The 25,958-nt window shown below is 59.7% G+C and overlaps 2 protein-coding genes and 1 long non-coding RNA gene across 4 annotated transcripts in view; 2 read left to right on the plus strand and 1 right to left on the minus strand.

Annotated features, from left to right (window-relative positions):
• The window catches only part of Plxnb2 (plexin B2), a 30,407-nt gene extending 21,215 nt beyond the window's left edge, over positions 1-9,192 (plus strand). Inside the window, exons 16-38 of the mRNA XM_042698022.1 lie at positions 93-201; positions 369-505; positions 712-882; positions 1,259-1,388; positions 1,472-1,699; positions 1,799-1,975; positions 2,068-2,207; positions 2,346-2,446; positions 2,594-2,823; positions 2,899-3,080; positions 3,313-3,379; positions 3,535-3,681; positions 4,687-4,843; positions 4,980-5,080; positions 5,159-5,243; positions 5,426-5,580; positions 5,659-5,819; positions 5,901-6,048; positions 7,141-7,205; positions 7,356-7,431; positions 7,756-7,830; positions 8,372-8,507; positions 8,589-9,192. Of these exons, the coding sequence (XP_042553956.1) occupies positions 93-201; positions 369-505; positions 712-882; positions 1,259-1,388; positions 1,472-1,699; positions 1,799-1,975; positions 2,068-2,207; positions 2,346-2,446; positions 2,594-2,823; positions 2,899-3,080; positions 3,313-3,379; positions 3,535-3,681; positions 4,687-4,843; positions 4,980-5,080; positions 5,159-5,243; positions 5,426-5,580; positions 5,659-5,819; positions 5,901-6,048; positions 7,141-7,205; positions 7,356-7,431; positions 7,756-7,830; positions 8,372-8,476 (2,947 nt within the window). The 3' untranslated portion in view covers positions 8,477-8,507; positions 8,589-9,192. The remainder of the gene's footprint in view (positions 1-92; positions 202-368; positions 506-711; positions 883-1,258; positions 1,389-1,471; positions 1,700-1,798; positions 1,976-2,067; positions 2,208-2,345; positions 2,447-2,593; positions 2,824-2,898; positions 3,081-3,312; positions 3,380-3,534; positions 3,682-4,686; positions 4,844-4,979; positions 5,081-5,158; positions 5,244-5,425; positions 5,581-5,658; positions 5,820-5,900; positions 6,049-7,140; positions 7,206-7,355; positions 7,432-7,755; positions 7,831-8,371; positions 8,508-8,588) is intronic.
• Positions 5,187-6,134, minus strand: LOC122123664. Its single transcript, XR_006150423.1, has 3 exons — positions 6,122-6,134; positions 5,871-5,875; positions 5,187-5,269 (listed from the first exon to the last, which is right to left on the minus strand). It is a non-coding gene; the product is annotated as an uncharacterized LOC122123664 (long non-coding RNA).
• A 7,722-nt stretch (positions 9,193-16,914) lies between the features above and the next one.
• On the plus strand, positions 16,915-25,390 carry Mapk12 (mitogen-activated protein kinase 12). 2 transcript variants are annotated; one of them, XM_042698061.1, is made up of 12 exons: positions 16,915-17,049; positions 17,130-17,259; positions 19,529-19,587; positions 20,508-20,619; positions 20,733-20,762; positions 21,114-21,161; positions 21,559-21,673; positions 22,627-22,698; positions 22,801-22,880; positions 22,957-23,035; positions 23,109-23,282; positions 24,832-25,390. In XM_042698061.1, the coding sequence occupies exons 1-12, from the start codon at positions 16,925-16,927 to the stop codon at positions 24,909-24,911; spliced, it is 1,104 nt and encodes a 367-aa protein (XP_042553995.1). In that variant the 5' UTR covers positions 16,915-16,924; the 3' UTR covers positions 24,912-25,390. The 2 variants fall into 2 exon arrangements, with proteins under 2 accessions (XP_042553995.1, XP_042553996.1); XM_042698062.1 differs by lacking the exon at positions 22,627-22,698.
• Positions 25,391-25,958: the final 568 nt, after the last annotated feature.

Genomic DNA, 25,958 nt, shown 5'->3' on the forward strand with positions numbered 1-25,958 from the left:
TGGGTGGCTGGAGGCCAAGGCTGACGAACTCTGGGAACCGCGGTGCTCACACCCATGTGTGCAAGAGCCAGCAGGGTTCTGTCTCTGACCAGGATCGTGTGTGCCGTCGAGGCCGCCCAGGCCCCCTTCACCGGGGGCATTGAGGTGGACGTCAACGGGAAACTTGGCCATTCGCCCCCCAGTGTCCAGTTTACCTACCAAGTAAGTGCTTTGGCTGGACTTGCAGGGAAGTCATGAGTCTGGCCTCTGCCACTGACCCCTGCGTGGATGGAAGGGCCTCTGAGCTCTAATCTCATCCAGTGGAGATGTGAGTCCAAGAGCCATGGGCCGAGCCCTGGCCCTGACCTGGGCACGCCCCGCTCTTTCAGCAGCCCCAGCCCCTCAGTGTGGAGCCGAAGCAGGGGCCACAGGCAGGTGGCACTACACTGACCATCGACGGCACCCACCTGGACACAGGTTCCAAGGAGGATGTGCGGGTGACCCTCAACGACGTCCCTTGTGAAGTGTGGGTGTCACCACAGCTGCTGAGTCTAGCTGGCCCTTGCTTGGGGGGGGGAGGGAGGGGCCGCGAAGGGGAACGGGGTGGGGGGCGTGAAGGGTCCCGGGGGGAGCACTCATACCAAGCCAGCCTGCCTGGAAACAGACAGAGGAGCCAGCCTGACGCGCTGGCCTGAGGCTGAGGTGGGTACTGACCGGCACCTCCTGCCCTAGGGTAAAGTTTGGGGAACAGCTGCAGTGTGTCACAGGGCCTCAGCCCACTCCAGGCCAGGTGGCTGTAGAGATCTCCTATGGAGGCTCCCACGTGTCCAACCATGGTGTCTCCTTTACCTACTGTGAGAATCCGGTGCTACGGGCCTTTGAGCCTCTGCGGAGCTTTGTGAGGTAGGGCTCCTTCCCCTCCTGGCGGTGGCCCTTTAGCCCCTCACCCCACAGGTGCCCAGCCCCTCCCCAGAGCCATCTGTGACCTGGCCTGACGACTGGGGCAGGGTCCCCTGGCTCTCCCATCTCTGGGGGCAGGCCTGGGGCAGGATGTGCTCCAGACCCCCTGGCTCTCCCGTCTCTGGGGGCAGGCCTGGGGCAGGGTGCGCTCCAGACGCCCGGACTCTTCCCCCATCTCTGACGTGTCACATGCTCCAAGTATGCCCCCCCTCCACCGCATTCTTGTGCTGACTGGCACTCGTGGGAGCAGGTGCGGCCCAGCCTCCAGGACCTCCTGCTGGAGCTGGCTGGACGCCTCTCTGTGCTCTCTCCTCCCCAGCGGTGGTCGGAGCATCACCATCACGGGCCAGGGCTTTGGCCTCATCCAGAAGTTTGCCATGGTTGTCATCGCTGAGCCTCTGCAGTCCTGGCGGCGGCGGCGGGAGGCCGGACCCCTGCAGCCCATGACGGTCAGACCTGGTGTGGGCTGGGGTCAATGAGAATACATTCCTGTCTGCGCCAAGGAGCCTGATGACCTGGACCCATTCCATAGGTCACCGGCACTGAGTACACCTTCTACAACGACACCAAGGTGGTCTTCTTGTCCCCTGCTGTCCCCGAGGAACCCGAGGCCTACAACCTAACGGCACTGATACAGATGGATGGACACCGTGCCCTGCTTAGGACCGAAGCTGGTGCCTTTGAGTATGTGGCAGACCCCACCTTTGAAAACTTCACAGGTGGTGTCAAGAAGCAGGTCAACAAGCTCATCCATGCCAAGGTGAGGGTGGCTGGAATGCCAGGAGACCGGCGCCCTGTGTCCCCATGGCTAAGAGCCCCTTGTGGTCACACCGACTTCTGCTAACTCCTCCCATCCCAGGGCACCAACTTAAACAAGGCAATGACGCTGCAGGAGGCCGAGGCGTTTGTGGGAGCTGAGCGCTGCATCATGAAGACGCTCACGGAGACAGACCTGTACTGTGAGCCCCCCGAGGCTCAGCCACCCCCAAAGCGGCGGCAGAGGCGAGACACCACACACAACCTGCCGGAGTTCATAGTGCGTGAGGGCAGGTGGGCGGAGGTGGGGCCCGTCCACCGCATGGGGCCCCTTGGGGGAAGCCACACTGCCTGCCCTGTTCCCCTGCACAGGTGAAGTTTGGCTCCCGGGAATGGGTGCTGGGCCGTGTGGAGTACGACACCCGTGTAAGCGACGTGCCGCTTGGCCTCATCCTGCCACTGGTCATTGTGCCCATGGTGGCCGTGATCGCCGTGTCCATCTACTGCTACTGGTGAGCCCTCCCCGGGCAGGCAGCCACCCCCTGTTCTGCGCTCTGATCACACCTGCAGTTCAAAGCTGACAGGCAGAGCTTCCTAAATTGGGGTTCCCCAGTGGCAGAACCAGGGACTCAAGAGCCTCTGCCCCCTAGGAGGAAGAGCCAGCAGGCCGAGCGAGAGTATGAGAAGATAAAGTCCCAGCTGGAAGGCTTGGAGGAGAGCGTGCGTGATCGCTGCAAGAAAGAGTTCACAGGTAGGTCAGCCGGGCTCTTGGTGCTACCGGTGGTGGGCCTGGGTTCCCTCAGGGCAGCAGGGCTGGATGTCCACCCAGGGATGGGGCCGGGCAGGGGCAGCCATGGGTGGCCTGGAACGCCCTCCACCTTCTCTCCCATGCCCCCAGACCTGATGATCGAGATGGAAGACCAGACAAACGACGTGCACGAGGCGGGCATTCCCACGCTGGACTACAAGACCTACACTGATCGCGTCTTCTTCCTGCCTTCCAAGGATGGCGACAAGGACGTCATGATCACTGGCAAGCTGGACATCCCGGAGTCCAGGCGGCCCATCGTGGAGCAGGCCCTCTACCAGTTCTCTAACCTCCTCAACAGCAAGTCCTTTCTTATCAACGTGAGTGCCTGGGGAGACGAGGGAGGGAGGGGCTCTGGCAAGTGGCTGAAAGGCTCTGACCGGCTGGCCCCACAGTTTATTCACACCCTAGAAAGCCAGCGGGAGTTCTCCGCCCGGGCTAAGGTCTACTTCGCATCGCTGCTGACGGTGGCGCTGCATGGGAAACTGGAGTACTACACAGACATCATGCGCACGCTCTTCCTGGAGCTCATGGAGCAGTATGTGGTGGCCAAGAACCCCAAGCTGATGCTGCGCAGGTGCGGGACACGGGCGGGCCGGCGGGCGGCGCAGGGCCTTGGCTGAGAGGTGACAGGAGGAGGCCCACGGTCCTGCAGTCTCTGCTGGTTTCTTAGCCGCTGTACCCTCATGCTGAGGTCACGGTGACTAGGTGATCGGCACCTTGCTGGGCGTCCTAATGGATTCCCAGGGCCTAGCTGGGAGGCTGGACCCTGTCAGCCCTTGGAGAGCTGACAAGCCTTTTACCCCCAGGTCTGAGACCGTGGTAGAGAGAATGCTGTCCAACTGGATGTCTATCTGTCTGTACCAGTACCTCAAGGTGGGCCTCTCTCTGGGGTCAAGGGTGGGGTAAGGGAATGCTGTCCTGCACGCATGCCCGGTCAGTGTCCCGGCATGAGACTGGCCCTGCTGGACGGGTGGTCTTGCCCCGGTGCGGTCCTAGGCCTGCCCCTCACACAGCCTTGTGCTGCTCAGGACAGTGCAGGGGAGCCTTTGTACAAGCTTTTCAAGGCCATCAAGCATCAGGTGGAGAAAGGGCCAGTGGATGCCGTGCAGAAGAAGGCCAAGTACACCCTCAACGACACGGGGCTGCTGGGGGATGATGTCGAGTACGCACCCCTGGTAAGCCAGCAACCTGGGCTCCCCACACCGGGGAGCGGGAGGGCAGTGTGCAGGGGGTCCCAGGCACTCTGGAGAGCAGGGGCACAGTATTCAGGTGGTCCCGGGCACTCTGGGGGGCAGGGGCACAGTGTTCAGGTGGTTCCGGGCACTCTGGGGGGCAGGGGCACAGTGTTCAGGTGGTTCCGGGCACTCTGGGGGGCAGGGGCACAATGTTCAGGTGGTCCCGGGCACTCTGAAGGGCAGGGGCACAGTGTTCAGGTGGTCCCGGGCACTCTGGAGGGCAGGGGCGGTGTTCAGGTGGTCCTGGGCACTCTGGGGGGCAGGAGTGGTGTTCAGGTGGTCCCGGGCACTCTGGGGGGCAGGGGCGGTGTTCAGGTGGTCCCGGGCACTCTGGGGGGCAGGGGCGGTGTTCAGGTGGTCCCGGGCACTCTGGGGGGCAGGGGCGGTGTTCAGGTGGTCCCAGGCACTCTGGAGGGCAGGGGCGGTGTTCAGGTGGTCCCGGGCACTCTGGGGGGCAGGGGTGGTGTTCAGGTGGTCCCGGGGACTCTGGGGGGCAGGGGCGGTGTTCAGGTGGTCCCGGGCACTCTGGGGGGCAGGGGCGGTGTTCAGGTGGTCCCGGGCACTCTGGAGGGCAGGGGCGGTGTTCAGGTGGTCCCGGGCACTCTGGGGGGCAGGGGTGGTGTTCAGGTGGTCCTGGGCACTCTGGGGGGCAGGGGCGGTGTTCAGGTGGTCCCGGGCACTCTGGGGGGCAGGGGAAATAGGTAGGGGGTCGTAAGCATCCTGACCAAGAGCCTGCTGCCCTCTCAGGACTCCATCCTGTTGCAATGTGTGGTGGTTAGCTGAGTGCATGTGTGTGGCAGTTGTGGGTCCCACGTGTGGGCTCTCTGAAGCTGGTGTGGCATGGTGTGCGCCGACAGCCCCTCATCCGCACGGAGCTTGTAGTCCTGGATGGCTCCCGGGGCAGAGGCCCCCCATCCACGGCTGTGGTCCTGTGCCCCCTGGCAGACGGTGAGCGTCATCATCCAGGACGAAGGAATCGACGCCATCCCCGTCAAAGTCCTCAACTGCGACACCATCTCCCAGGTCAAGGAAAAGATCATCGACCAGGTGTACCGCACACAGCCATGCTCCTGCTGGCCTAAGCCGGACAGCGTGGTTCTCGGTGAGTGCGTCCCTGCCCAGGGAGGGGTCCCGCGCCGGTGTTCCTCCACACCAGGGGTCACACAGCGGCAGCGAGAGGGTGCTGGAGGTAGGGCCGCCCGTGCTCCGGGCTTGTGGAAATGGGTTGTGTCCTGCAGAGTGGCGTCCTGGGTCCACAGCCCAGATTCTTTCCGACCTGGATCTGACCTCCCAGCGGGAGGGCCGGTGGAAGCGGATCAACACCCTCATGCACTACAACGTGAGTGTCCCGTGGCTGGGCGTGGGGGTCAGGTGCCCACAGCGGGACCGCCATCCCTTCCCACGTGTCTCTCTTCAGGTCCGAGATGGAGCCACCCTCATCCTATCCAAGGTGGGGGTCTCTCAGCAGCCAGAGGACAGCCAGCAGGACCTGCCCGGGGAACGTGAGTTCTGGCCTCCTGCGCAGTCCCTGGCAGCTCTTCCAGGGCAGTGTTCATGCTCTGCTGCCACCTGGGGGGTGGGCACTGCTGGGCCAGCATGGAACCGGCCTCAGGTGCCAGACTACAGTCCTCGCCCAGCTGGGTCTCTGGGCCGAGACTTGGTCCCCAGCCCTGTCCCCCCACAGGCCACGCCCTCCTGGAGGAAGAGAACCGGGTGTGGCACCTGGTGCGGCCCACCGACGAGGTGGACGAGGGCAAGTCCAAACGTGGCAGTGTGAAGGAGAAGGAGCGGACCAAGGCCATCACTGAGATCTACCTGACAAGGCTACTCTCAGTCAAGGTGGGTGGGAGTCCGTCCACGTCCGCAGGGGTCCTCGTTAGGGGCCGCTGCAGGTCACGCTGAGCCTCTTCTCCACAGGGCACCCTGCAGCAGTTCGTGGACAACTTCTTCCAGAGTGTGCTGGCACCTGGGCACGCGGTGCCGCCTGCAGTCAAGTACTTCTTCGACTTCCTGGATGAGCAAGCAGAGAAGCACGACATCAGAGATGAGGACACAATCCACATCTGGAAGACCAACAGGTAAGGCCGCCCTTCGCTCCCTGCCCACCCTTCGCGCCACCCCCGCCCCACCTCCCCTTACTCTCTGTTGCCCTGCCACAGTTTACCACTGCGGTTCTGGGTGAACATCCTCAAAAACCCGCATTTCATCTTCGATGTGCACGTCCACGAGGTGGTGGACGCCTCGCTGTCCGTCATCGCACAGACCTTCATGGATGCCTGCACCCGCACAGAGCATAAACTGAGCCGGGTGAGTGGGGCTTGGGGCGCCGTGGGGGAGGGAGAAGCTAGGCCAGGCACCGCGTGGCATGGGGGGTCTGAACTGGACCATGTTCATGGGGTGACCTGGGAAGCCCTGGCTAGGAAAGACTTGTCTGACTGAGGCTAAAGCTCGGGACAGAGGCAGGTGGCAGGTGACAGGCGCAGGCCCAGTCGAAGGAGGTCCTCAGGGCCTCGACCTCCTTTGCCACCTCCTTTGAGACCTCCCCTCATTCAGGTAGAGAAAGGGAGTTTTTGCCACATAATACAAAAGTACACCTGGGCCCTGTATTTTAAGGTGGCTTATAGCTATAACCTTAGGAGGCTGAGATCTGGAGGTCACAGTTCAAAGCCAGCCCGGGCAGGAAAGTCCACAAGACTCTTTTTTTTTGGGGTGGAGGGGGGGTCTGCTTGTGGGCCTGAACTCTGGGCCTGGGCGCTGTCCCTCAGCTCTTCAGCTCAAGGCTAGCGCTCTACCACTTGAGCCACAGCGCCACTCCTGGCTTTTTCTTTTTTCTGCTTATGTGGTCCTGAGGAATTGAACCCAGGGCTTTACGCATGCAAGGCAAGCGCTCTACCACTGAGCCACCTTCCCAGCCCCTCCACGAGACTATTTCCAATTAACCGCCAAAAAGCTCAAAGTGGGACTGAGAAGGTGGCTCAGTGGTAGAGCGCTTGCCTTGCATGCCTGAGTCCCTGGGTTCGATTCCTCAGCACCATATAAGCAAAAAGAAAAAGGCCTGAAGTGGCGCTGTGGCTTAAGTGGTAGAGCGCTAGCCTTGAGCTGAAGAGCTGAGGGACAGCGCCCAGGCCCAGAGTTCAGGCCCCATGACCGGACCCAAAAAAAAACAAAAAAACAAAAAGCTCGAAGTGGAGTTGTGGCTCAAATGGTAGAGGGACTAGCCTTGAGCTGAAGGGCTGAGGGACAGCGCCCAGGCCCAGAGTTCAAGCCCTGATACTGGCACCAAAAAAAAAAAAAAAGGTTTCTTGAAGGCTTTAGGAGCCTGGGCAGGCCTCACTGCTCACTTTTGGGACCCTGAGCGCTGACTGGCTCAGTGTCTTTCCTTGGCTTCATTTTCCACAGGACTCTCCTAGCAATAAACTGCTGTATGCCAAGGAGATCTCTACCTATAAGAAGATGGTGGAGGAGTAAGTGCCATCCAGCCCTATACCAGACCTGGGTGCCACTCCAGCCCTCTGGAGGGAGGTCTGGAGAGCAGCTGACTGTCCCTGGGAAACCCCCAACCCTGGCCTTTCCTGCTGCCCCCTACTGGCCCTCTCTGACTCTCTGCCCTACAGTTACTACAAGGGCATCCGACAGATGGTGCAGGTCAGCGATCAGGACATGAACACACACTTGGCAGAGATTTCCCGGGTAAGGTTGCCTAGGCCCTGGGCAGGGGTGGCACCTTGCAGATGACAAGCATGAGCTGGCTGGGCGGGCGTGTAGGTCAGGAGAGCCTGTGTTGCTGCACGTGGGGAGAGGTATGCACACTCCCAGGTGGTAGGCAGTGAGCAGTCGGTGCTGTGAGACATGGCCGAGAGGCTGCTGTGTGTGCAGGTGCTCCACATTTGGGATTGCTGGGCACAGCCCTGCACTCACCTCTGTGATAGCACCACACAGAGCCACATTGCAGCCTGCTGCTCGGGGCAGGGCCACACTGCTCCTCCTGTACCGAGTGACGCTCTTGTCCTCCAGGCACACACCGACTCACTGAATACACTCGTAGCCCTGCACCAGCTCTACCAGTACACACAGAAGTACTACGATGAGGTGAGTCTGAGTCCCTGGAGTGGGGTTCTGGGAAATCCCTTCCCTCCCCACCTCTGCCCTGTGATCTGATGGGCACCCCAGATCAACACTCTCCCCCCCCCCATCATGATCTGACTGTTCCCCCCAGATCATCAGTACCCTCCCCCGCCATGATCTGACAGTTCCCCTCAGATCAACACCCCCCCCCCCGTGATCTGACTGTTCCCCTCAGATCATCAATACCCTCCCCCACCGCCGTGCCCCCCCCCCCCCCGTGATCTCACAGTTCCCCCAGATCATCAACACCCTCCCACCCGCTGTGATCTGACAGTTCCCCCAGATCAACACCCTCCCCTGCCATGATCTGACAGTTCCCCTCAGATCAACACCCTCACACCCCCCCCCCCCCCGTGATCTGACTGTTCCCCCAGATCATCAACACCTTCCCCCCCCCCCCCGCTGTGATCTGAGAGTTCCCCTCAGATCATCAACACCCGCCCCCCCCCCTCCCCCCCCCCCCCCCCCCCCCCCCCCCCCCCCCCGTGATCTGACTTCCCCTCAGATCATCAACGCCCTAGAGGAGGACCCTGCAGCCCAGAAGATGCAGCTGGCCTTCCGCCTGCAGCAGATCGCTGCAGCACTGGAGAACAAGGTTACCGACCTCTAACCTCTGACCGCAGCGCTGCCTCAGAGCACAGGTGTGTGGTGGCCCCCTGGCGTCAGGCAGCCCCTGGGCGTAGGGCCGCATAAGTGATCGCTGGCCTCTCTTCTCTCCACAGCACAGAACATGCCCTGGGCATCTGGAGGGGTGCAGCGGGCTCACTTCCTGCTATAGACTGTAGTGTCCTTCCTGAGCAATACTGCCCGGGCACCACGCCAGCAGCTCCCTCCTGTGGCACCAGCATCGGGCGTCTCTGTGTCGTCTCCTGAGCGACTTGCAAACGTGCCTTACACAACCACGCCAGGCCGCTGGGGGCAGTGGCGCCTCAGCCCCCCTCCCTGTGCACCAGCAGCCTCCTCAGTGTCCCTGGGTTTGGTCTTGGGTGGGCTCTGGGTACCTGCAGCCCCCAGGGAAAGTACCTGGACTGAGTGCCTGTCTGCCAGATAGGAGGAGGAGAAGCGGTACGATGCCTTCCTGACCTCACCTGGCTCCCAGTGGGGTGCAGGCATTCGGGTGGACTCAGGGGCTGCTGGCCCCACCTGAAAGGTCAAACTGGACGTCAGACGTCGGGGCCCAGTGGCTGGGGGCCCAGCAGACTGGTCTCAGCCTGTCAGACAGGTTGCCTCGAAGGCCCCGTCCAGGTCTGGGGCAGCTCCGCCAGGGCCATCCACCCCTTTTTGTAAATCGTGTTGATTGTACATCCAATACAACTGTCTTTTTCACTGCTGGTTGGCTGTGTTCCTTCGGAGGCGGCCTGGGGTTCCTGTCTGCGTGTGTGTCACTGGCTCCGCTGGGGACCAGGGGCCGTCTGTGGCGACAGAAGCTGGTGGAGTGTGAGAGCCGTCCTGATCTTGTACTTTCCACACAGTTCCTGGGGTAAGGGCAGGAGGTAGCCCTCAGGGCGCACGTTTCATGAACCCTGTGACATACAGGTCCTGCCGGCGTGGTAGGGCAGCCCTGGATCTCGGGGCCGTGAAGCCAGCTTCCTCTAATGGCACGACCTGCTCCAAGATGAGACAGGGCACGAGGCCCGCAACTGAGAGGCACTGTGGCTACTGAGAGGCCGGGGGGGAGGGGTCCAGTCCCCGACACAGCAGCAGGTCCAGGACAGTGCCATACGGGTGTGAGCTGGCAGCTAGCTGGTGTGTACACGCGTGCTTGAGGTGAGTGCTGGGACTCGTATATTCAGACCCAAGCTCCACTGTGTGCCAGGCGTTTGGAACCCAGCAGCAAACTAGACAGATGTTCCGTCTCCAAGGACACCCATCTGAGCAGGAGGGACTGGTGTTCTACAGCGGAAATGTCTAGCTTCATCTTGGACCTGATGCTGTTATCTTTGGGGCCCATTTGCCTGAACTGTTTCTCAGTGTGCACTGGCATCATCTGATGGCTGGGGAGACTTGATAGGAGGTTCAGCAATGAGTCTGAATCTCTTCTTCACTGGGTGGCGCCACTGAAGCTGCATGAACATAGGCAGCTTCCTACCCCCAAGAAAGTGCAGCTGATATGGCAGAACAGAGACCTCTGCAGTGACACAGGTCGCCCGCTTCCCAGAGATCTGACTGACTGAGGCTTCAGTAACAGAAGGAGTCTGGGGGGTTAGTCCGGGAGGCTGAGCCCTGGGTCTCTGGCCTAGAGGCCTGGACTCCAGGTTGAACCCCTGTGTTAGACCACCTTTACCCCTTCCCCACAGACAGTCACTAGGAGCCACGGATGCTGTGGAGCTTGGTGGTGGATGGAGACTGGTGGTCTAATGGTTCCCAGGTGGGATCTCCACTTTTAGCCCCAACCCCTGTGAGAACTGTGTTCTTACACAGGGCCAGCTAAGGGTAGAAGCTTTACCTCTAGGCTGGGTGCCAGTAGTTCATGCCTGTAGTCCTAGCTACTCAGGAGGCTGAAATCTGAGGATTCCGGTTCAAAGCCAGCCTAGGCAGGAAAGTCCTTACCAACCTCCTGTTAACTACCAAAAAAGCTGGAAATGGAGCTGTGGCTCAAATGGTAGAGCACTAGCCTTGAACACGAAAGCTCAGGGAGCTGGGCGCTGGTGGCTCACACCTGTAATCCTAGCTACTCAGGAGGCTGAGATCTGAGAATCACGGTTCAAAGCCAGCACAGGCAGGAAAGTTCATGAGACTCTTATCTCCAATAAACCACTAGAAAACAGGAAGTGGTAGAGCACTCGCCTTGAGCTGTAGAGAGCAGGGACAGGGCCCAGGCACAGAGTTCAAGCTCTACGACTGGCAAAAAAAGTAGAAAGCTCAGGAACAGTGTCCAGGCCTTGAGTTCAAGTCCCAGGACCAACACACACACACAATTTAAAAAAATCCTTGTACAGTATTTTCACAATAAAAACTTATTTAAAAACATCCTGTGCCTCATGAGTGCATGGTGGCAAGCCAACCTTGAGTGGGCAGCATGCCAGTGGACCTACAGGTGATGTCCTTTGTCCCTCCTCCCACTTTCCTCCCAGTGTGTGGGACAGAGAGGCAGGAAGGGGCTCTGGGAAACTTTGATGACCTTTCCACAATCACCCCCTTGTGCTAGGTTTGTCTTCCAGGGAGTGCATTCTGCCCACAGGTAGAGGTGGGGAGGGGGGAGCTGACCCTTGGAAGGCTGTCATAGCTATGGGGGGGGAAAGGGGGTAGGAGGGGGATGGACAATGGTGGGCAGTGGACATGAGAGGAGGGATGGGACCGATACTTGTGACAGTCACAGCAGAGGGTAGAGGAGGCCATATTCAGCTGCCCCCTGCCGCGGGCTTTTGTCCCTCTTGCCTGGGTATGTCCACCTTCCTGCTTTATCTCCTGGCCTCTGCTGGTGCCACCCCAGGCCTTTTCTGACCCCTGCTAGGTTCTGAAGTACCTCTACTCAGAAGGGACCTCCAACACCTGAAACACTAGTGGCCACTAAACAGCGCCCACCTCCCCCACCCCCCAAGGCACACTGCTAGCAATGTTCAGCTCGTGCAAGGTTCAGGCAGAGGGTAGGAGGTGACCAGGGCTCTGGCCACCCCCCTTCCCACTCGGGTGGTGCTGAGCCCCACAGCCAGTGCAAGGCCAGGATTAGCAGGTTGCCCTGAGAACAGCCCAGCCGCAACCCACACAACGAGTGCTCCCCTCCCAGCCACGCCAAGGCTCCCGCAGCCCAGGCCCCCCTCCGCCTCCTTCGCCTTTAGCAGAAGCTCCATTAACTAAACACAAACCCTCAGTCCACCCCAGGAAAAGGTGGGGGCCTCCCTTGGGGAAACCAGGCAGGGGCCAGGGCCATCCTCAGGCTCTCTCAGTGGCCCCTCGACCCACTGAAGCTCAATGAGTACTGGGGGCGGAAGCCAACGTGTCAGGCTGGCCTGCCCCACACAGGGTGTGGGTTCAGACTGTCAGGCTGGTTCTCTGCTGGTCTGCTTTAATTTGGTAGTCAAGTTTTATTGTTTTGTGGTACATTATAATACATTGTAACACACTTTGTGGTTGTGAGGGCCAGCTGGATCCAGGAAAGAGCTCCAGCACTGAGTTAATTTTTAGTTTAAAATGTATTTCGCGGGACACCAGTGGCTCACGCCTATAGTCCTAGCTACTCAGTTGGCTGAGATCTAAGGATCATGGTTCAAGGCCAGCCAGCTGGAACATCTGTGAGACTCTTAACTCCAATTAAACCACCAGAAAACCAGAAGTGGTGCTGTGGCTCAGGTGGTAGAGCGCTTGGCTTGAGCTGAAGAGCTCAAGGACAGCGCCCAGGCCCTCCAGGGTTCAAGCCTCATGGCCCACAAAAATACACAGAAAACGTCCTCTGCCCTCCAGAACTCGAGGGCCATTGCTCTAGGGGCAGTGCTGCCCCAATCCCTGCTCACTTTGAAGTGAGGATCAAAGGGCACGGGGTGCAGGACCGAGAGGCCGTGGGAGCAGGACCTGGCCAGTCACGGAAGAGCCCTGGGCTCACGTCTGCAGAACGCTGGGGCCTGCAGGGCCTGCGTGTCCCAGCGCAGGGAGGGGAGGGAGGACAGGGAGGACAGGGAAGGTAGGGAGGGCAGGGAGGGCAGGGAGGACAGGGAGGACAGGGAGGGCAGGGAAGGTAGGGAGGGCAGGGAGGGCAGTGACAGTGGCTCCAGAGAGGACTCATGTGGGGCTGCCTCGTGGATACAGTGCTCTCCCCCAACACTGGCCTGCAGCCCCCTCACTGGACACTGCACTCCACCTATGAACACCGCCCCCCCCCCGGGACACCGTGTCCCATGGACACTGTGCCCCATGGACACCATGCCCCCCCCCCATGGATACCGCGCACCTCCCCCGTGAACACCGCACACCAACCCCCGTGGACACTGCGCCCCCCCCTGCGAGCACCGCAGCCCCAGCTGTGGATGGCGGGGTGGGGCAAGGCATGGACGGTGAGGCGTGGACGGAGGCGGGGTGTGCACAGCCGGGTCCTGCCGTCCTTCCTGGAGCCCCATGCTGAGGCTGCGCCCTGTCCCCAGCGGTGCGGCCCTGGCTGGGAGGGGACTTCTCAGAGCCAGGGAGTCCCGTGGGGGGGAAGGCCCGCGGGGGGGGGGGGGTGGAGGCCCGCGGGGGGGGGGCAGAAGGCCCGGGGAGGCCCAGGCTCAGGCCAGGCTCACCCTACCCCTCCACTCACCGCCCCACAGTGCTCCTAGGACACCCAGCTGTCCACAAAGCGGGCGGTGAAGAAGCCGGCGCGCCCATTCCGGCCGCTGCCGGAGGGCTCAGGGAAATCCCAGCTTTCCCTGTCCAGACACCTGAAGGGTGAGCAGCAGAGGGCGACCCTGGGGCAGGTTAGCACCGGGGCTCTGCAGTGGGTGAGCAGAGGAGCCAGCATGAGAGGCAGCCTGGCCCAGGGACGAAGCCTGCCTTTCGGACTGCCTGCCCTTCCTCCCTGCCCAGGTCCTCAGGCTTCTGGACATCCTCACACCGGCCATGTCCACCGAGGACGCCAACGAAGTATAAGCGGCTGGGAAGAGGGGGCCGGAGCCACTGGAGGGGCCGGCTGGGCCCTGTCCTGACCCCTGGCCCTACTGTAGGTATCTGGTGACCATCTTGAAGGACGCAGACCTGAACACCGTCAAGTGCCAGGCGCCGAGTGACGTCCGCATGCCGTTCCTCGTTCACCAGCTGCTGCGTGGCTCAAGGTGTCCCCTCAGGGTCACCAAGTCTCCCTTTCCCTGCAGCACGTCCACTCTGTGGGGATCATCCACCGGGTAGGAGCTGCCACAGGGGAGGCGAGGGGCGGGCGGGGCAGCTGCCTGTGCTCGCGTCCCATCCACCCTGCAGGACTTGAACACTGGGGAGCTGATGACAGCCTTGAGGACAGGAAGGCTGGGAGCACACATGGATGTGGGCGTGGACATGGAGATCTCTCCCCTGGGCCTTGCTCCAGAGCTGAAGATCCCCTGCCCGCACTCTGCTCCCGTGTGCTCTGCAGCAGATCTGGGCATTAGCTTCCATTTCTCCTCCCAGAAAGGAAGTGACCAAGTAATCTCCAGTACAGGAGCTGCTTGGAGATGGGGCTGTGGCTCTTCTGAGGAGTCTCTTCAGGGGCCTAGGGTGGCTTGATGTCAAGTGCCTGCACAAAGAGCGCATGATAAAGGGGAGTTGCCTCTTGATTTTGTGTCCCGGCTACCTGGAAAGGGTGGTCCGATCTCTGTACTTCACACATCTCCGGCACCTTCAACCTCAGCACTGATTCCTTGGTCTCCCAGTGAGACCAGCAGCTGGCTTCTGGCATCTCACTGTCTCTGAAGGGTCTGAGAGTGGATAAAACCAGAAGGGGTCGAGGTTCATGGGAACAGGGCATGCAAGGCACTCACACACAGAGATCCCAGATGCCCTGCAGGCAGGTTTCAGTAGACAGGCTCAGCTCCTAGCCCAGACCTAGACCCAGACCCTCCTCTCAATCAAGGCACTCCTTCGGGTAGCTCTGCAAGCGAAAGCCTGCCTTTCCCCAGGGCTTGGTCAGGATGGGGGAATGCCTTTCCTTCCTGGCTAAGGGACAAAGGGGCCACTGTAACCAGGGATCCATCCAGTTGCCATTACTACAGCTTATAGATGCCCTCTCCCTGACCTGGTGCCATGGCTTATGCCTGCAATCCAAGCTACTCTGGAGGCTGAGAACTGAGGATCAGTTTGAAGCCAGCCCAGGCAGGAAAGTTCATGAGGCTTTTGTTGTTGTTGTTTTTGCTAGTCCTGGGGCTTGAACTTGGGCCTGGGTGCTGTCCCTGAGCTCCTTTTGCTCAAGACTAGTGCCCTACCACCAGAGCCACAGTTCTACTTCAGCTTTTTCTGTGATTAATTGGAGATAAAAAGTCTTGGACTGGGACTGGGAAGGTGGCTCAGTGGTAGAGTGCTTGCTTGCATGCATGAGGCCCTGGGTTCGATTCTTCAGCACCACATAAACAGAAAAGGCCGGAAGTGGCTTGATTGGTAGAATGCTAGCCTTGAGCTGAAGAGCTCAGGGACAGTGTGCCCAGACCTAGAATTCAAGCCCCACGACCAACTTTCCTGCCTGGGCTGGGTTCAAATCAAGATCTGCAGATCTCAACCTTCTGAGTATCACCAGACATTCATCTCCAATGAACTGCCAAAGGAGCCATAAGTGAAGCTGTGGCTCAGTAAGAATGCTATCCTTGAGCAAAAAAGCTCTTGGACAGTTCCCATTCCCAGAGTTCAAGCTCCAGGGACATGCACACACACAAAAACATTCTTTCCGTGAGTGCTAGACAACCAAGTGGTCTAGTGAGAAGCCCTGGAGAGGAATCCAGTTTGGGAGTAGAGCATGAGGGCAAAACGCTTCTGGAACCTGGTCGGACACTGGACCTATGGCCCTCCCACAGCGTAAGGATGAGGAGAGCAGCTGGAGGCTCATGGAGGGGTTGGTGACAGCATAGGGCACAAGAGGCACCGGGTTCAGCCACCTTTGCACACATCACCAGCCCGGGCAAGTGCCCGGCCGCTTGCAGCAGCCCCGGTGTAAAGCTGTTCTGGCTGGCCTTGGGCTGCTGATTCATGGCTGGCAGGCGGGGCACGGGGCACAGAGGGCCGGCAGGGGTCCCATGGATCCTGTTACCCACCAGCAGAACGAGAGCCTGGGCAGACCTGGGTCCTTCAGCTGTAGGACAGGGCTGGGGTTTGCCCTCCAGGAGTATTTGGGCCAGAACCGGGCCAGATAGTAAAGAGGATGCCCAAATGAGGGGCCAGGCGGAAGGCCAAAGCAGGATCTGCCTTCACCCTGAGGACAGACACACTGGGCAATGGTGCCTAGGACTTTGAAGGACAGCTGGGCAGGGGTGAGAGGGTGTCAGCCTCTGCAGGTGCATGAAGCAGACGCCCCAGGTGGCAGGTGGGGCCAGAGGGTTGAAGTGCAAGAGCAGTCCCCTGGGCTCCTGGGCACTGAAGCTGAGAGACAATGGCCTCAGAACTGAGGTTGGGCAGCCGGGGGCTACTCAGGAAGCTGCCATCTGAGGATCTAGTTTTGAGGCTGCTTGCGCAAAAAAGTTTGTTAGACTCTTAACCCCATTTAACTACCAAAAAAAAAACAAAAAAAAAACCTCAAACAAAGCTAGAAGCGGAGCTGTGGCTCAAGCGGTAAAGCACTGGTTTTGAGCACAGAAGGTCAGGAACAGCACCCAGGCCCTAAGTTTAAGTTCCAGGACCCTCACAAAGTAAAAGAATGAGGTTGGGCATAGAATGGGTGGAGTTTGAGAGACAGACAGACACCTCCTCCCCCTACCCCCCACAAACGTCCAAGAGGCCCTGCTTAGCCCTCGGTGGTGGGAAGGGCGAGGGATCCTCAGGGGGGTCCGCAGGCGGCCAGGCGCAGGAGGTGGGTCACAGGGGGGGTGCAAGCCGGTGGGGCGCAGGGGGTGTCGCAGGCGGCGGGGGCAGAGGGAGGGCGCAGGCCGGCAGGACACAGGGTGGGGTGTAGGCGGCGGGGCGCAGGCCGGCTGTGGGGTTGCGCAGGCGGCGGGGCGCAGAGGGGGTGCGCAGACCAGCGGGGTACAGGGTAGGGTGCAGGAGGGGCGCAGGCGGCGGCGCGCAGGCGGCGGGGCGCAGGGCAGGGTGCAGGAGGGGAGCAGGCCGGCGGGGCACGGGGGGCGGGGGGAGCGCAGGCCAGCGGCGCGCCGGGGGATGCGCAGGTGGCGGGGAGCACGGCGGGGGGGGGGGGCGCAGGCGGCGGGGAGCACTGCGGGGTTGCGCAGGCGACGGGGTGCAGGCCGGCTGGGGAGGGTGCGCAGTCGGCGGGGCGCAGGCGGCGGGGCGCAGGGGGGGCGCAGACCGGCCTTCCCAAGCGGCCGCCTCGGGTTTCCCGAAGGCATCACGTGCGCGGGGCCCGGTTGGTCGGCGCATGGGGGAGGGGCCGTGCGCCCCGCCGCTCCGGGGTCCGGTGCCCGCGGGCCGGGGCGCAGACCCAAGGAAGGAGCGCGCGGGGACGCGCTCAGGCCGGCCCGCCATGGGCTCCCCGCCGCCCGCCCGACGGGGCTTCTACCGCCAGGAGGTGACCAACACGGCCTGGGAGGTGCGCGCCGTCTACCAGGACCTGCAGCCCGTGGGCTCGGGCGCCTACGGCGCGGTGTGGTGAGCGCGGGGCGCGGGGCGGCGGGGCTCGGGGCGGGAGGCCTGGACCAGGCCCCGCCGCTAAGCCGGGCGCCCCGCAGCTCCGCGGTGGACAGCCGCACGGGCGCCAGGGTGGCCATCAAGAAGCTGTACCGGCCTTTCCAGTCCGAGCTGTTCGCCAAGCGCGCTTACCGCGAGCTGCGGCTGCTCAAGCACATGCGGCACGAGAACGTGAGTCTGCGGTCAGCGGCTGCCCGACCCTCCGGGGTCCCCAGTCCTCCTCGGCCCTCCCCTCCTCAGCCTCCCCTTCCCCACCTCTTCCTGTCCCTCCTCTCTTCTCCCCAGCCCTCCCCTCCTCAGTCCTTCCCCCTCTCCTCCTCTTCCCAGCCCTCCCCTCCCGGACAAGTCCCACCCAGCTGCTGCTTCCTCCCCGCCCCCCTGTCCAGGTCACTCCCGCCTGGCCCCTAGGCCCCAAAGCTGTGAGGCTGATGGTCAAAGCAGTGTTCCTGGAGGAAGGGGCACAGACATGCCCCTTTCTAGGAGACCCTCTTCTGTACCCCACGTCCGGTCCCTCCCCCTCAGCTCACCTGATTCTGCTGCTCAGGTGGTGGACAGTGTTACTTGGGCCGGGAGCAACTCCAAATCTTGTTCCAGACTCTGCCTCCGGCCAGGGTGGTAGGAGGCTCTGCGCTAATGGCCTGGGGAAGGTTTAAACCCCCACCCCAAGCCCCTGCTCCAGCATCTCCACCCCACCCTGCCTGACATGTTCTTATCCTTCTGGGTCATCCTAACCACCAGACCTCTAGGAGAACCAGGTCCTTGTGTGTGCCAGCAAGCAGACCCCCTTGACTCAGTCACTGCCAGACTTGGTGCTCTGGTAGATCCTTTCTTCTTGCAGGCTCTGCATGTCTGCCCAACCTGGGCTGAACCTGTCTCATTCCCGTGAGTGTAGCTTCCTTCAATCCTTGTTTTGCTCCCGTCTCTCTGTCTTTCTGTCTATCTCTCTTTCTCATTACTGGAGTTTGGCCTGGTGCATCCTTAGCTTGCTTGTTTGCTTTCTTGGTTAATACTCTATCACTTGGGCCATGCCTCCAGTCCTGATTTTTGCTTGGTGATTTTGGAGACAGTTTCATAGATTCTTCTGCCCAAACTGACTTTGGACCTTGATGCTGTGGACCTCAACCTCCTGAGTAGGATGATAAGCATGAGCCCTCAGCAACCAGCTTCACCTCCCACTCTGACTTACGTGCCAGGGAATCTACCCTGCCCTGCAGGCCCTGGCCTCTCCACAGCTGGGCACTGCTGCCGCCAAGATGCCCCCAACACAAGTTGGGAGGCACTGCCAGTTCTAAGTTGTGTTTTGTGAGGAAAGAGGCCGGAAGGGGCTGGGAGGCCTTCTTGATGGGGACAGGGAATGGACGCAGTCCCAGCACGGCTCCCTGTGTCCCCCCAGCCGCTTCAGGCCTCTCCCTTTCCTCAAACCCCAGCCCCCTGCTCTGCACACGCTACCTCACAGAGGCATAGAAGTCTTGTCTCTCTGGTGGTCCCACTTCTACATCTAGGATAATGACCCCCGCCCACTTGGTTGAGTGACTCCCCTGTGCCCAGGCCTTTCTCTTCCCCCGGCCATGCTCCTGTCCGTAGCTCTGGCCTTGACTGCAGTGGTCACCTACCTGCCCCTCTGCCTCAGGCCTCACTCCACTCCATCCCTGTACTGCAGTCTTGAGGACAGGCTCAGTATCACACCGCTGCTCAAGCTCTTCCACACAGGCTTATCGGGTCACAGACCAACCTTCCTCGGGTATGAGAGAGTGAGCCCCAGCAGACTCTTACTCCCCCCCACCCCTTGGCTTGGACCACAGCCACCTGGCAGAGGCCAGGTGTTACCTAAGCTATGGGAGTATTCTTCCTTCTGTTTCAGTCATTTACCTGGCCTCTGTTGAAACGTTTACCTGTTCCTCTAGCTGCTTGGATTTCCAACTGTCCTTGTGGAAACCTTCATGGGCCCCTGAAGGGCCTGTCATTCCCACATGCTGGACCGCCACTGTCACACTGTCCATCTGTCCATTTTCCTTAACCAGAGCGGTATGGAGATCAAGTCTGCCATCACAGTGCAAGCTCATGCTCTAGACAGCAGAGGCATGGTCCCAGTAAGGACTGACCAGATGTTGGCTGTTTTCAGGGGCTGTGTGGACTTGAATCTAAGACTTGCTTGATTAGGGAAGAGGAAATGTGGGGGAGGAAGGACCAAAGGGCTCTAGTGCTTGGACACCGGGAGGCAGCCCGGATGTGGGCTGCCCCTCCCCCAGAGGATCCCTGCTGTCACTATCCAGAAATAGCCTGTGTCTGCAGACAAGTGTAGCAGAGCCGGGCGGGGCTGCCGTGGGCACATGGGGGAGATGAGGACAGGGTTTCCTGTGTGGAGCACTGGGCCACCTTTGGGGTGCTGAGTCCCATGTCATCTGTGTGCGTCCATCCCTCCTGGCACTCTGTCCCCCAGGTGATCGGGCTGTTGGATGTGTTCACTCCTGACGAGACCCTGGAGGACTTCACAGACTTGTGAGTGCTGGCTAGCTGGCCAGGCGGGCGTGGCAGCCTGCAGGGCTCCTGGGTACCAGATTTTGGTCCCAGGCTGACTCCAGGCGCTCTCCCCAAACCTTGGGTGGATGGGGACCCAGAGGTACATTGCTCCCTCTCTCCACCCTCCCATGTGCTCCTCGAACCCGTGGGCACTGGCACTACCAGGGAGAGCCAGGGCCTCCTTCTCCTTTGAGGCCCAGGCACCAGAGCCGTCAAATTGACTGAGGTACAAACCTGGGATGTGGGATGTGAACAGGCAGGTCTTGCACAGACTCTGACACCAGAATCAGAGCCACTGGCCTTTGCTGACAGATGGGGTAAGAGGCAGCAGGGAGGACCTACCCCACCCCTAGCCCCCCCAGCCTGTCTGACAGGTGGCCAGCCCAAGGCTCACACTACAGATAGCCAGAGACAAGGAGCAAGCAGGGAAGGGTTGGAGCAGAAAGCAGCCTCTGCGTCCCAGTGCCCTCTGGAGGTGCTGATGCCACTTCCCTCTCTGCACCCACCCAGCCTCGACTGCCCCGCCCCAGACTCCCACTCCCCTTGCCCGTGAAGCTCACACCCTGCTGCCAGCCCTCATCTGGCACACAGTGCCCTTCCTTCCAGTGTGGAGCCCCCTCCCACCTTCCATTCTGAACTGGAGGGGTGGGACAGAGATGTGGGCACGTGTTGGCTGTGACGAGCAGACTGCATCTGGGCTGTAGGCCACGGTGGGGGCAGTGGTTCAGTGGGGGAGACGGTAGGGTCCAGGGGCTAGTGGAGAGGATACAATGGGTGACACCCCAGGGTTTCCCCATCTGGGCAAGGTCTTGTAGGGTGCGAGCCACAGCCAGTGAGCCCCGGCACAGACCCAGGGGCCGTCCTTGTCCTGCTGACTCTACCTGACCCTGCTCCCACAGCTACCTGGTAATGCCGTTCATGGGTACCGACCTGGGCAAGCTCATGAAGCATGAGACTCTGAGTGAGGACAGAATCCAGTTCCTTGTTTATCAGATGCTGAAAGGGCTGAAGGTGGGGCCTGCTGAGGTGGCCGTGGGGAGGTCAGCAACGCCCAGATGGCAGGGTACAGCTTCTGGCTTGGAGGGACTTGCGCTGACAGTAGCCAATCCCCCTCTCTCCTACAGTATATCCATGCCACTGGTGTCATCCACAGGGTAAGTCCTGGTGGGAACGGGCAACCCCCCACCCATGCCTCTGCCCGCCGTGTGAGCAGGAGGGGCACTCAGATCCAGGTCCAGCCTTGTAAGGGGGAAGGATAGAGTCTCGTGTGTGTGTGTGTGTGTGTGTGTGTGTATGCCAGCAACACCCCCCCCCCAGCCCTGCCGGAGCCTGCCCTCACATTCACATAGCCCATCTACTCTCATTGGAGGGCTTTGGAGGCAAGGACTCAGTTCAGACCCAGACTGGCATCCTTAACAGTGCTACCCTGGCACACCCCAGGCAGGCAGGACATAGTGGCACACCCCAGGCAGGCAGGACACCATTCTTCCTTTTCTCTACTCCAGGACCTCAAGCCTGGCAATCTGGCTGTGAATGAAGACTGTGAACTGAAGGTAAGGCTGGACGGGGAGGACAGCTCACGCCTGGCTCAGCAGCCCCTCACCATCTGTCTACTACCCTGGTGCCCTCAGGCCCTGGAGGTGGCCTAGAGCTGCGGTGTCTAGACAGTGACTGCGCAGCTGATGTGCTCTTGGGGGTGCTGGTGGGGATGGCATCAAGCACGCGCCACGCTGGCCCAGAGCAGGGTTTGGCTGTCCCCCCGAGTGAGCAGGAAGCGGCTGAGTGGAAAGAATCCCAGGTGCCAGCTCCTGAGGTGGGCTGGTCCTTAGCCTTGGCAGGGGGTGGATGCCCCAGTGTAGGTGCTTCGGAGCCAACCCCAGGTCTCCTGGACACCGCAGACCTGCTCACTCCTCAGGGTCCCCTCAGTCCTCCTCTCAACGTTTCTCTCAGATCCTGGACTTTGGCTTGGCTAGACAGGCAGACAGTGAGATGACAGGCTATGTGGTAACTCGGTGGTACCGGGCGCCTGAGGTCATCTTGAATTGGATGCATTACACACAGACAGGTGAGAGGCAGAGCCCACCCCAGAGGCTCACGGCACTCACGCTGCGCCTGTCTCCTTCCGCTCAATCATTCATTCACTCGCTTATTCATATTTATTTTGTGCCAGTCCTGGGGCTTGAACTCAAGAGCCTGGGCTCTGTCCCTGAGCTTATTTTGTACTAGGTTAGTGCTCTACCACTTGAGCCACAGCTCCATTTCCAACTTTTTTGGGGGTAGTTTAGTGAAAATAAGAGTCTCATAGATTTTCCTGCCCTGGGTTGGCTTCAAGCCATGATCCTCATATCTCAGCTTCCTGAGAAGGATTATAGATGTGAGTGAGCCACCTGCACCAGCTCCTCTATCTTTAATCAAATTACTTTTTTTGTATTGGGGCTTAAAGTCATAGTCTTGAAGTCTCTTAGCTTTTTCTGCTCAAGGTTGGCACTCTACCACTTGAGCCACACCTCTACTTCCAGATTATTGCTGGTTAAATGGAGATAAGCGTCTCCTGCACTTTTCTGACGGGGCTGGCTTTGAACTGTGATCCTCAGATTTCAAGCCTCCTGAGTAGCTAAGATTATAGGTGCAAGCCACCAGCACAGCACCTGGCTTTCTGTTGTTCTTCCTTTTCAGTGCTAGGGATTTAACCCAGGGTCTCACTCGGCTAAGCAAGTGGCCTACACTGTCACAACCCAGCCCTTCTCAGTCTTTGACAGGGAGCCTCATGAAGACTGTCCCCAGAGAGGCGGTGGAGCTGGGGTGGGAGCTGAGGGAGGATGTGGTAGGTGGAGCCCCCTCTAGTCTCCTCCCCCAGGCCTGTATGCATCTCTCTTCTGTGTCTTCTCCACTGGGTGCCCTCTCCTTTCCCATGTCTGCATCCACATCACCCTGAGTTCCTGTGTGTGTGTGTGTATGTGCGTGTGTGGGCACTCGTGGGTCACCTCCACCCATGGGCACCGATGGAACTTGTCTCAGTGGACATCTGGTCAGTGGGCTGCATTATGGCGGAGATGATTACCGGGAAGATACTGTTCAAGGGCAGCGATCGTATCCTCACACGTGGTTCGGCGAGGGGCTCATGCCTAGGTGGTGGGTGGTGAGTCAGTTCCCTCCCTCTGGCCCTGTGCTATGCTCCTGACCTTGGTGTAGACCTGGACCAGCTGAAGGAGATCATGAAGGTGACAGGGACACCCCCTGCTGAGTTCGTGCAGAAGCTGCAGAGTGACGAGGTCTGTGGGCAGCTGGGTGGGCAGCTTGGCCCAGGCCTGGGGGGTGTCCTGTCCCTTCACTCTGCTTCTCTCATAGGCTAAGAACTACATGAAGGGTCTTCCTGAGCTAGAGAAGAAGGATTTTGCCTCTGTCCTGACCAATGCAAGCCCTAAGGGTATGGCCAGGCAGCTGGGGGTCTGGGCCTTCCTGTGGCCTGGCCTGATGTGTCCCCCCTCCCCGCCCCCCAGCTGTGGATCTCCTGGAGAAAATGCTGGTGCTGGATGCCGAGCAGCGGGTAACTGCAGTGGAGGCCCTGGCCCATCCCTACTTTGAGTCTCTGCAGGACACGGAGGATGAGCCCAAGGCCCTGAAGTACGACGACTCCTTCGATGACGTGGACCGCACCCTTGAGGAGTGGAAGCGTGAGTAGGGGCGCCAGGTCCGGACCCCACATGTCCAGTCAGTGACTTCCTGCCTGGGGTTGTTGGGTAGGTGAGGAGGACAAGGTGACTGGAGGGGGTGTGAGTTGAGGCTTGGCCATGGAAGCAGGTGGGAACTTCCGTGCTGCAGCTCTGAGCTCTGTGCACCACTGCTGGCTACTCCTGGCCTCCCATCTGCTACTCCATTCCTGTGATGCCCAGCCTTTCCTACGTCCAGGTCAGAGACCTGATCTAGCCAAATGCTCCCCCGTGATGTCCTGCCTACAGGGGACAGCCCAGCCCTCGCAGCCCTGGGATTTGTTCTCCCTGCCTATACCAGCAAAGATTCAGGTCCCCCAAATGACTGCTCTTCGCACCTCTGGGACCTGGCTTGCTGTTCCATCATCCAGAGGGTCCTTCCTTCATCTTTTATTGTTTGTTCTCGTGAGGGTCCTGGGGTTTGAACTCAGAGCCTGGATACTATCCCTGGGCTGTTTTTTGCTCATGGCTTGTGCTATATTACTTGAGCCACAGATCATCAGGTGCTAATAGCTCATGCTTCCAATCTTAGCTGCTCAGGCTGAGATCTGAGGATCATGGTTCAAAGCTAGCCTGGGCAGGAATCTTATCTCCAATTAACCACCAGAAACCCGGAAGTGGCACCGTGGCTCAAAGTGGTAGAGCACTAGCCTTAAGCAGAAAAGCTCAGGGACAACACCCAGGCCCTGAGTTCAAGCCCCATGACTGACAACAACAACAAAAGTCTCACAGACTTTCCTGCTCCAGCTGGCTTCAGCCTCTAGTGCCTGACTATAGCTTCTGACACTGGGACTACCTATGTAACTGAGGTTGGTCTCAGACTTACTGTGTAGCCCAAACTGACTTCAAACTCTAAATACAAGGCTGGCCTCAAAACATTCCTGCTTCAGCCTCCTGAGGTGCCAGGATAACAGGTGTGTAATCCTACCACGTCTAGGCCCAACTCCTCTTCATCCTCAAGGGCCCGCCTCCCTTTGAGCTCTGACATGGAGCTGTTTTCTTCCGTCTCTGCTCCAGAATAACAGAGCAGCTTGAGGAGTGACACTGAGTCTCAGGTCTTGTCTGCCCATCTCCAGGTCCTTGACCCTGTACCTCTGAGTAGAAAGGCTGGGGGAGGTGAGGCTCTCAAACCGGCGTTCCTTAGGGCTGCCAGACTGTGGCTCCCCCCAGCGGGTGTTCTACCCTAATTGCTGTGTCATAGATCATGAGTTTGGTTCTGTGAAAGGCTTCTGCTGCAAAACAGATAACTTTAAAGCCACAAACCACAGGATCTTCTGTGGTCCTTCCGCCCCCCCTCCACATAGCCAGTGGCTTTTGCTTTTATAACAGACCTTGGTGAAACCTCTGGGCATAGAAACACAAGCTCTCATCACCTCCTGTTTCCTTGGGAAAAATCCAGCTTTGTAGCACAGCTTCCCCGAAGTGGTACAGCCTAATTAGGATTAGGGAGGTGCAGGCTTCTAGCCGCAGGTGAAAGCAAAGGCCAACTGTCCTGTCTACCTCTCCTCTGCAGGTGTCACTTACAAAGAAGTGCTCAGCTTCAAGCCTCCCAGGCACCTGGGGGCCAGGGTCTCCAAGGAGACAGCTCTGTGATCATCTCTGCTGCCATGGGGACACCCTAAGAGCTTGGGCTTCAAGGTGCCATCTCTCCTTCCTGAGAGGGGAACCCACAGTACCATCCTGGACTTTACTTGAAGTCTACTTGGAGAAAATGAGTCCCTCCTCCCCAAGCCTGCACTCTGGGGTCCCCAGCTAGCCTTGCTGGCCATCTGAGCTTTCTGTACAGAATTCTTACCCAACATTGGACTGGCCTTTGACCTCTGGAGCCATGCCCCTCCACCAGGGTGCACAAAAAGCTTCAAAGCTAGCAGGGCTCAGGAGCCAGTGCTGGCTTTTGAACCCTGCTGCACTGCACTATGTCTAGGCCAGTTTTTCAGAAAGGGAAGAAGAGGGAAGAAGCAGAGTGTTGATCAGGGACAGTACCTCTCCTTGGGGATGGCCAGCCTGGAATGTAAACTAGCCATTTTATGCTCACCTGGCTGACAGGAAATAAACTTTTTGTAGATACTCCATTCCATTCAGCCTGACGCCTACACCCCCCCCCCCCCCCCACCAATTAGGCCTCTGAGCTGCTGCTCTGTGCACAGAACAGAGGTAGTAAGCTGCCACCACAGGGCTAGTGCTTAAGCCAGAATCTGGTCCCCCTGCCCCAGGGCCAGGTGATAGTAAAGAAGTGTTAGGGTCAGGCCAACTGACCTAGGGAGAAGGGAACAACTCCTGTCTAATGGGGCACTGCCGATCATCACAGATCTGTAGGAGCTGGCTGGTGGCTCATGCTGGTCATCCCAGCTACTCAGGAGGCTGAGATCTGAGGATCGCCGTTCAAAGCCAGCCCAGGCAGGAAAGTCCAGGAGACTCTTTTGTTGTTGTTGTTTTTTGGGTCCAGTCGTGGGGCCTGAACTCTGGGCACTATCTGAGGGCACTATCCCTCAGCTCTTCAGCTCAAGGCTAGCGTTCTACCACTTGAGCCACAGCGCCACTTCCTGCTTTTTTTCCTTTTTGCTTATGTGGTGCTGAGGAATCGAACCCAGGGCCTTAGGCATGCAAGGCAAGAGCTCTACCACTGAGCCACCTTCCCAC

This window comes from Dipodomys spectabilis, unplaced genomic scaffold (assembly GCF_019054845.1).
Source record: "Dipodomys spectabilis isolate Male_0828 unplaced genomic scaffold, ASM1905484v1 ptg000230l, whole genome shotgun sequence".
Classification (NCBI taxonomy): Eukaryota; Metazoa; Chordata; class Mammalia; order Rodentia; family Heteromyidae; genus Dipodomys; species Dipodomys spectabilis.

Excerpts from the sequence above, each read along its gene's own strand:
- Mapk12 (XM_042698061.1), top strand. The coding sequence starts at position 16,925 with ATGGGCTCCCCGCCGCCCGCCCGACGGGGCTTCTACCGCCAGGAGGTG. Across the intron at positions 19,588-20,507 it reads CTGGAGGACTTCACAGACTT|CTACCTGGTAATGCCGTTCA; the intron begins GTGAGTGCTGGC and ends CTGCTCCCACAG. Across the intron at positions 23,283-24,831 it reads CACCCTTGAGGAGTGGAAGC|GTGTCACTTACAAAGAAGTG; the intron begins GTGAGTAGGGGC and ends TCTCCTCTGCAG.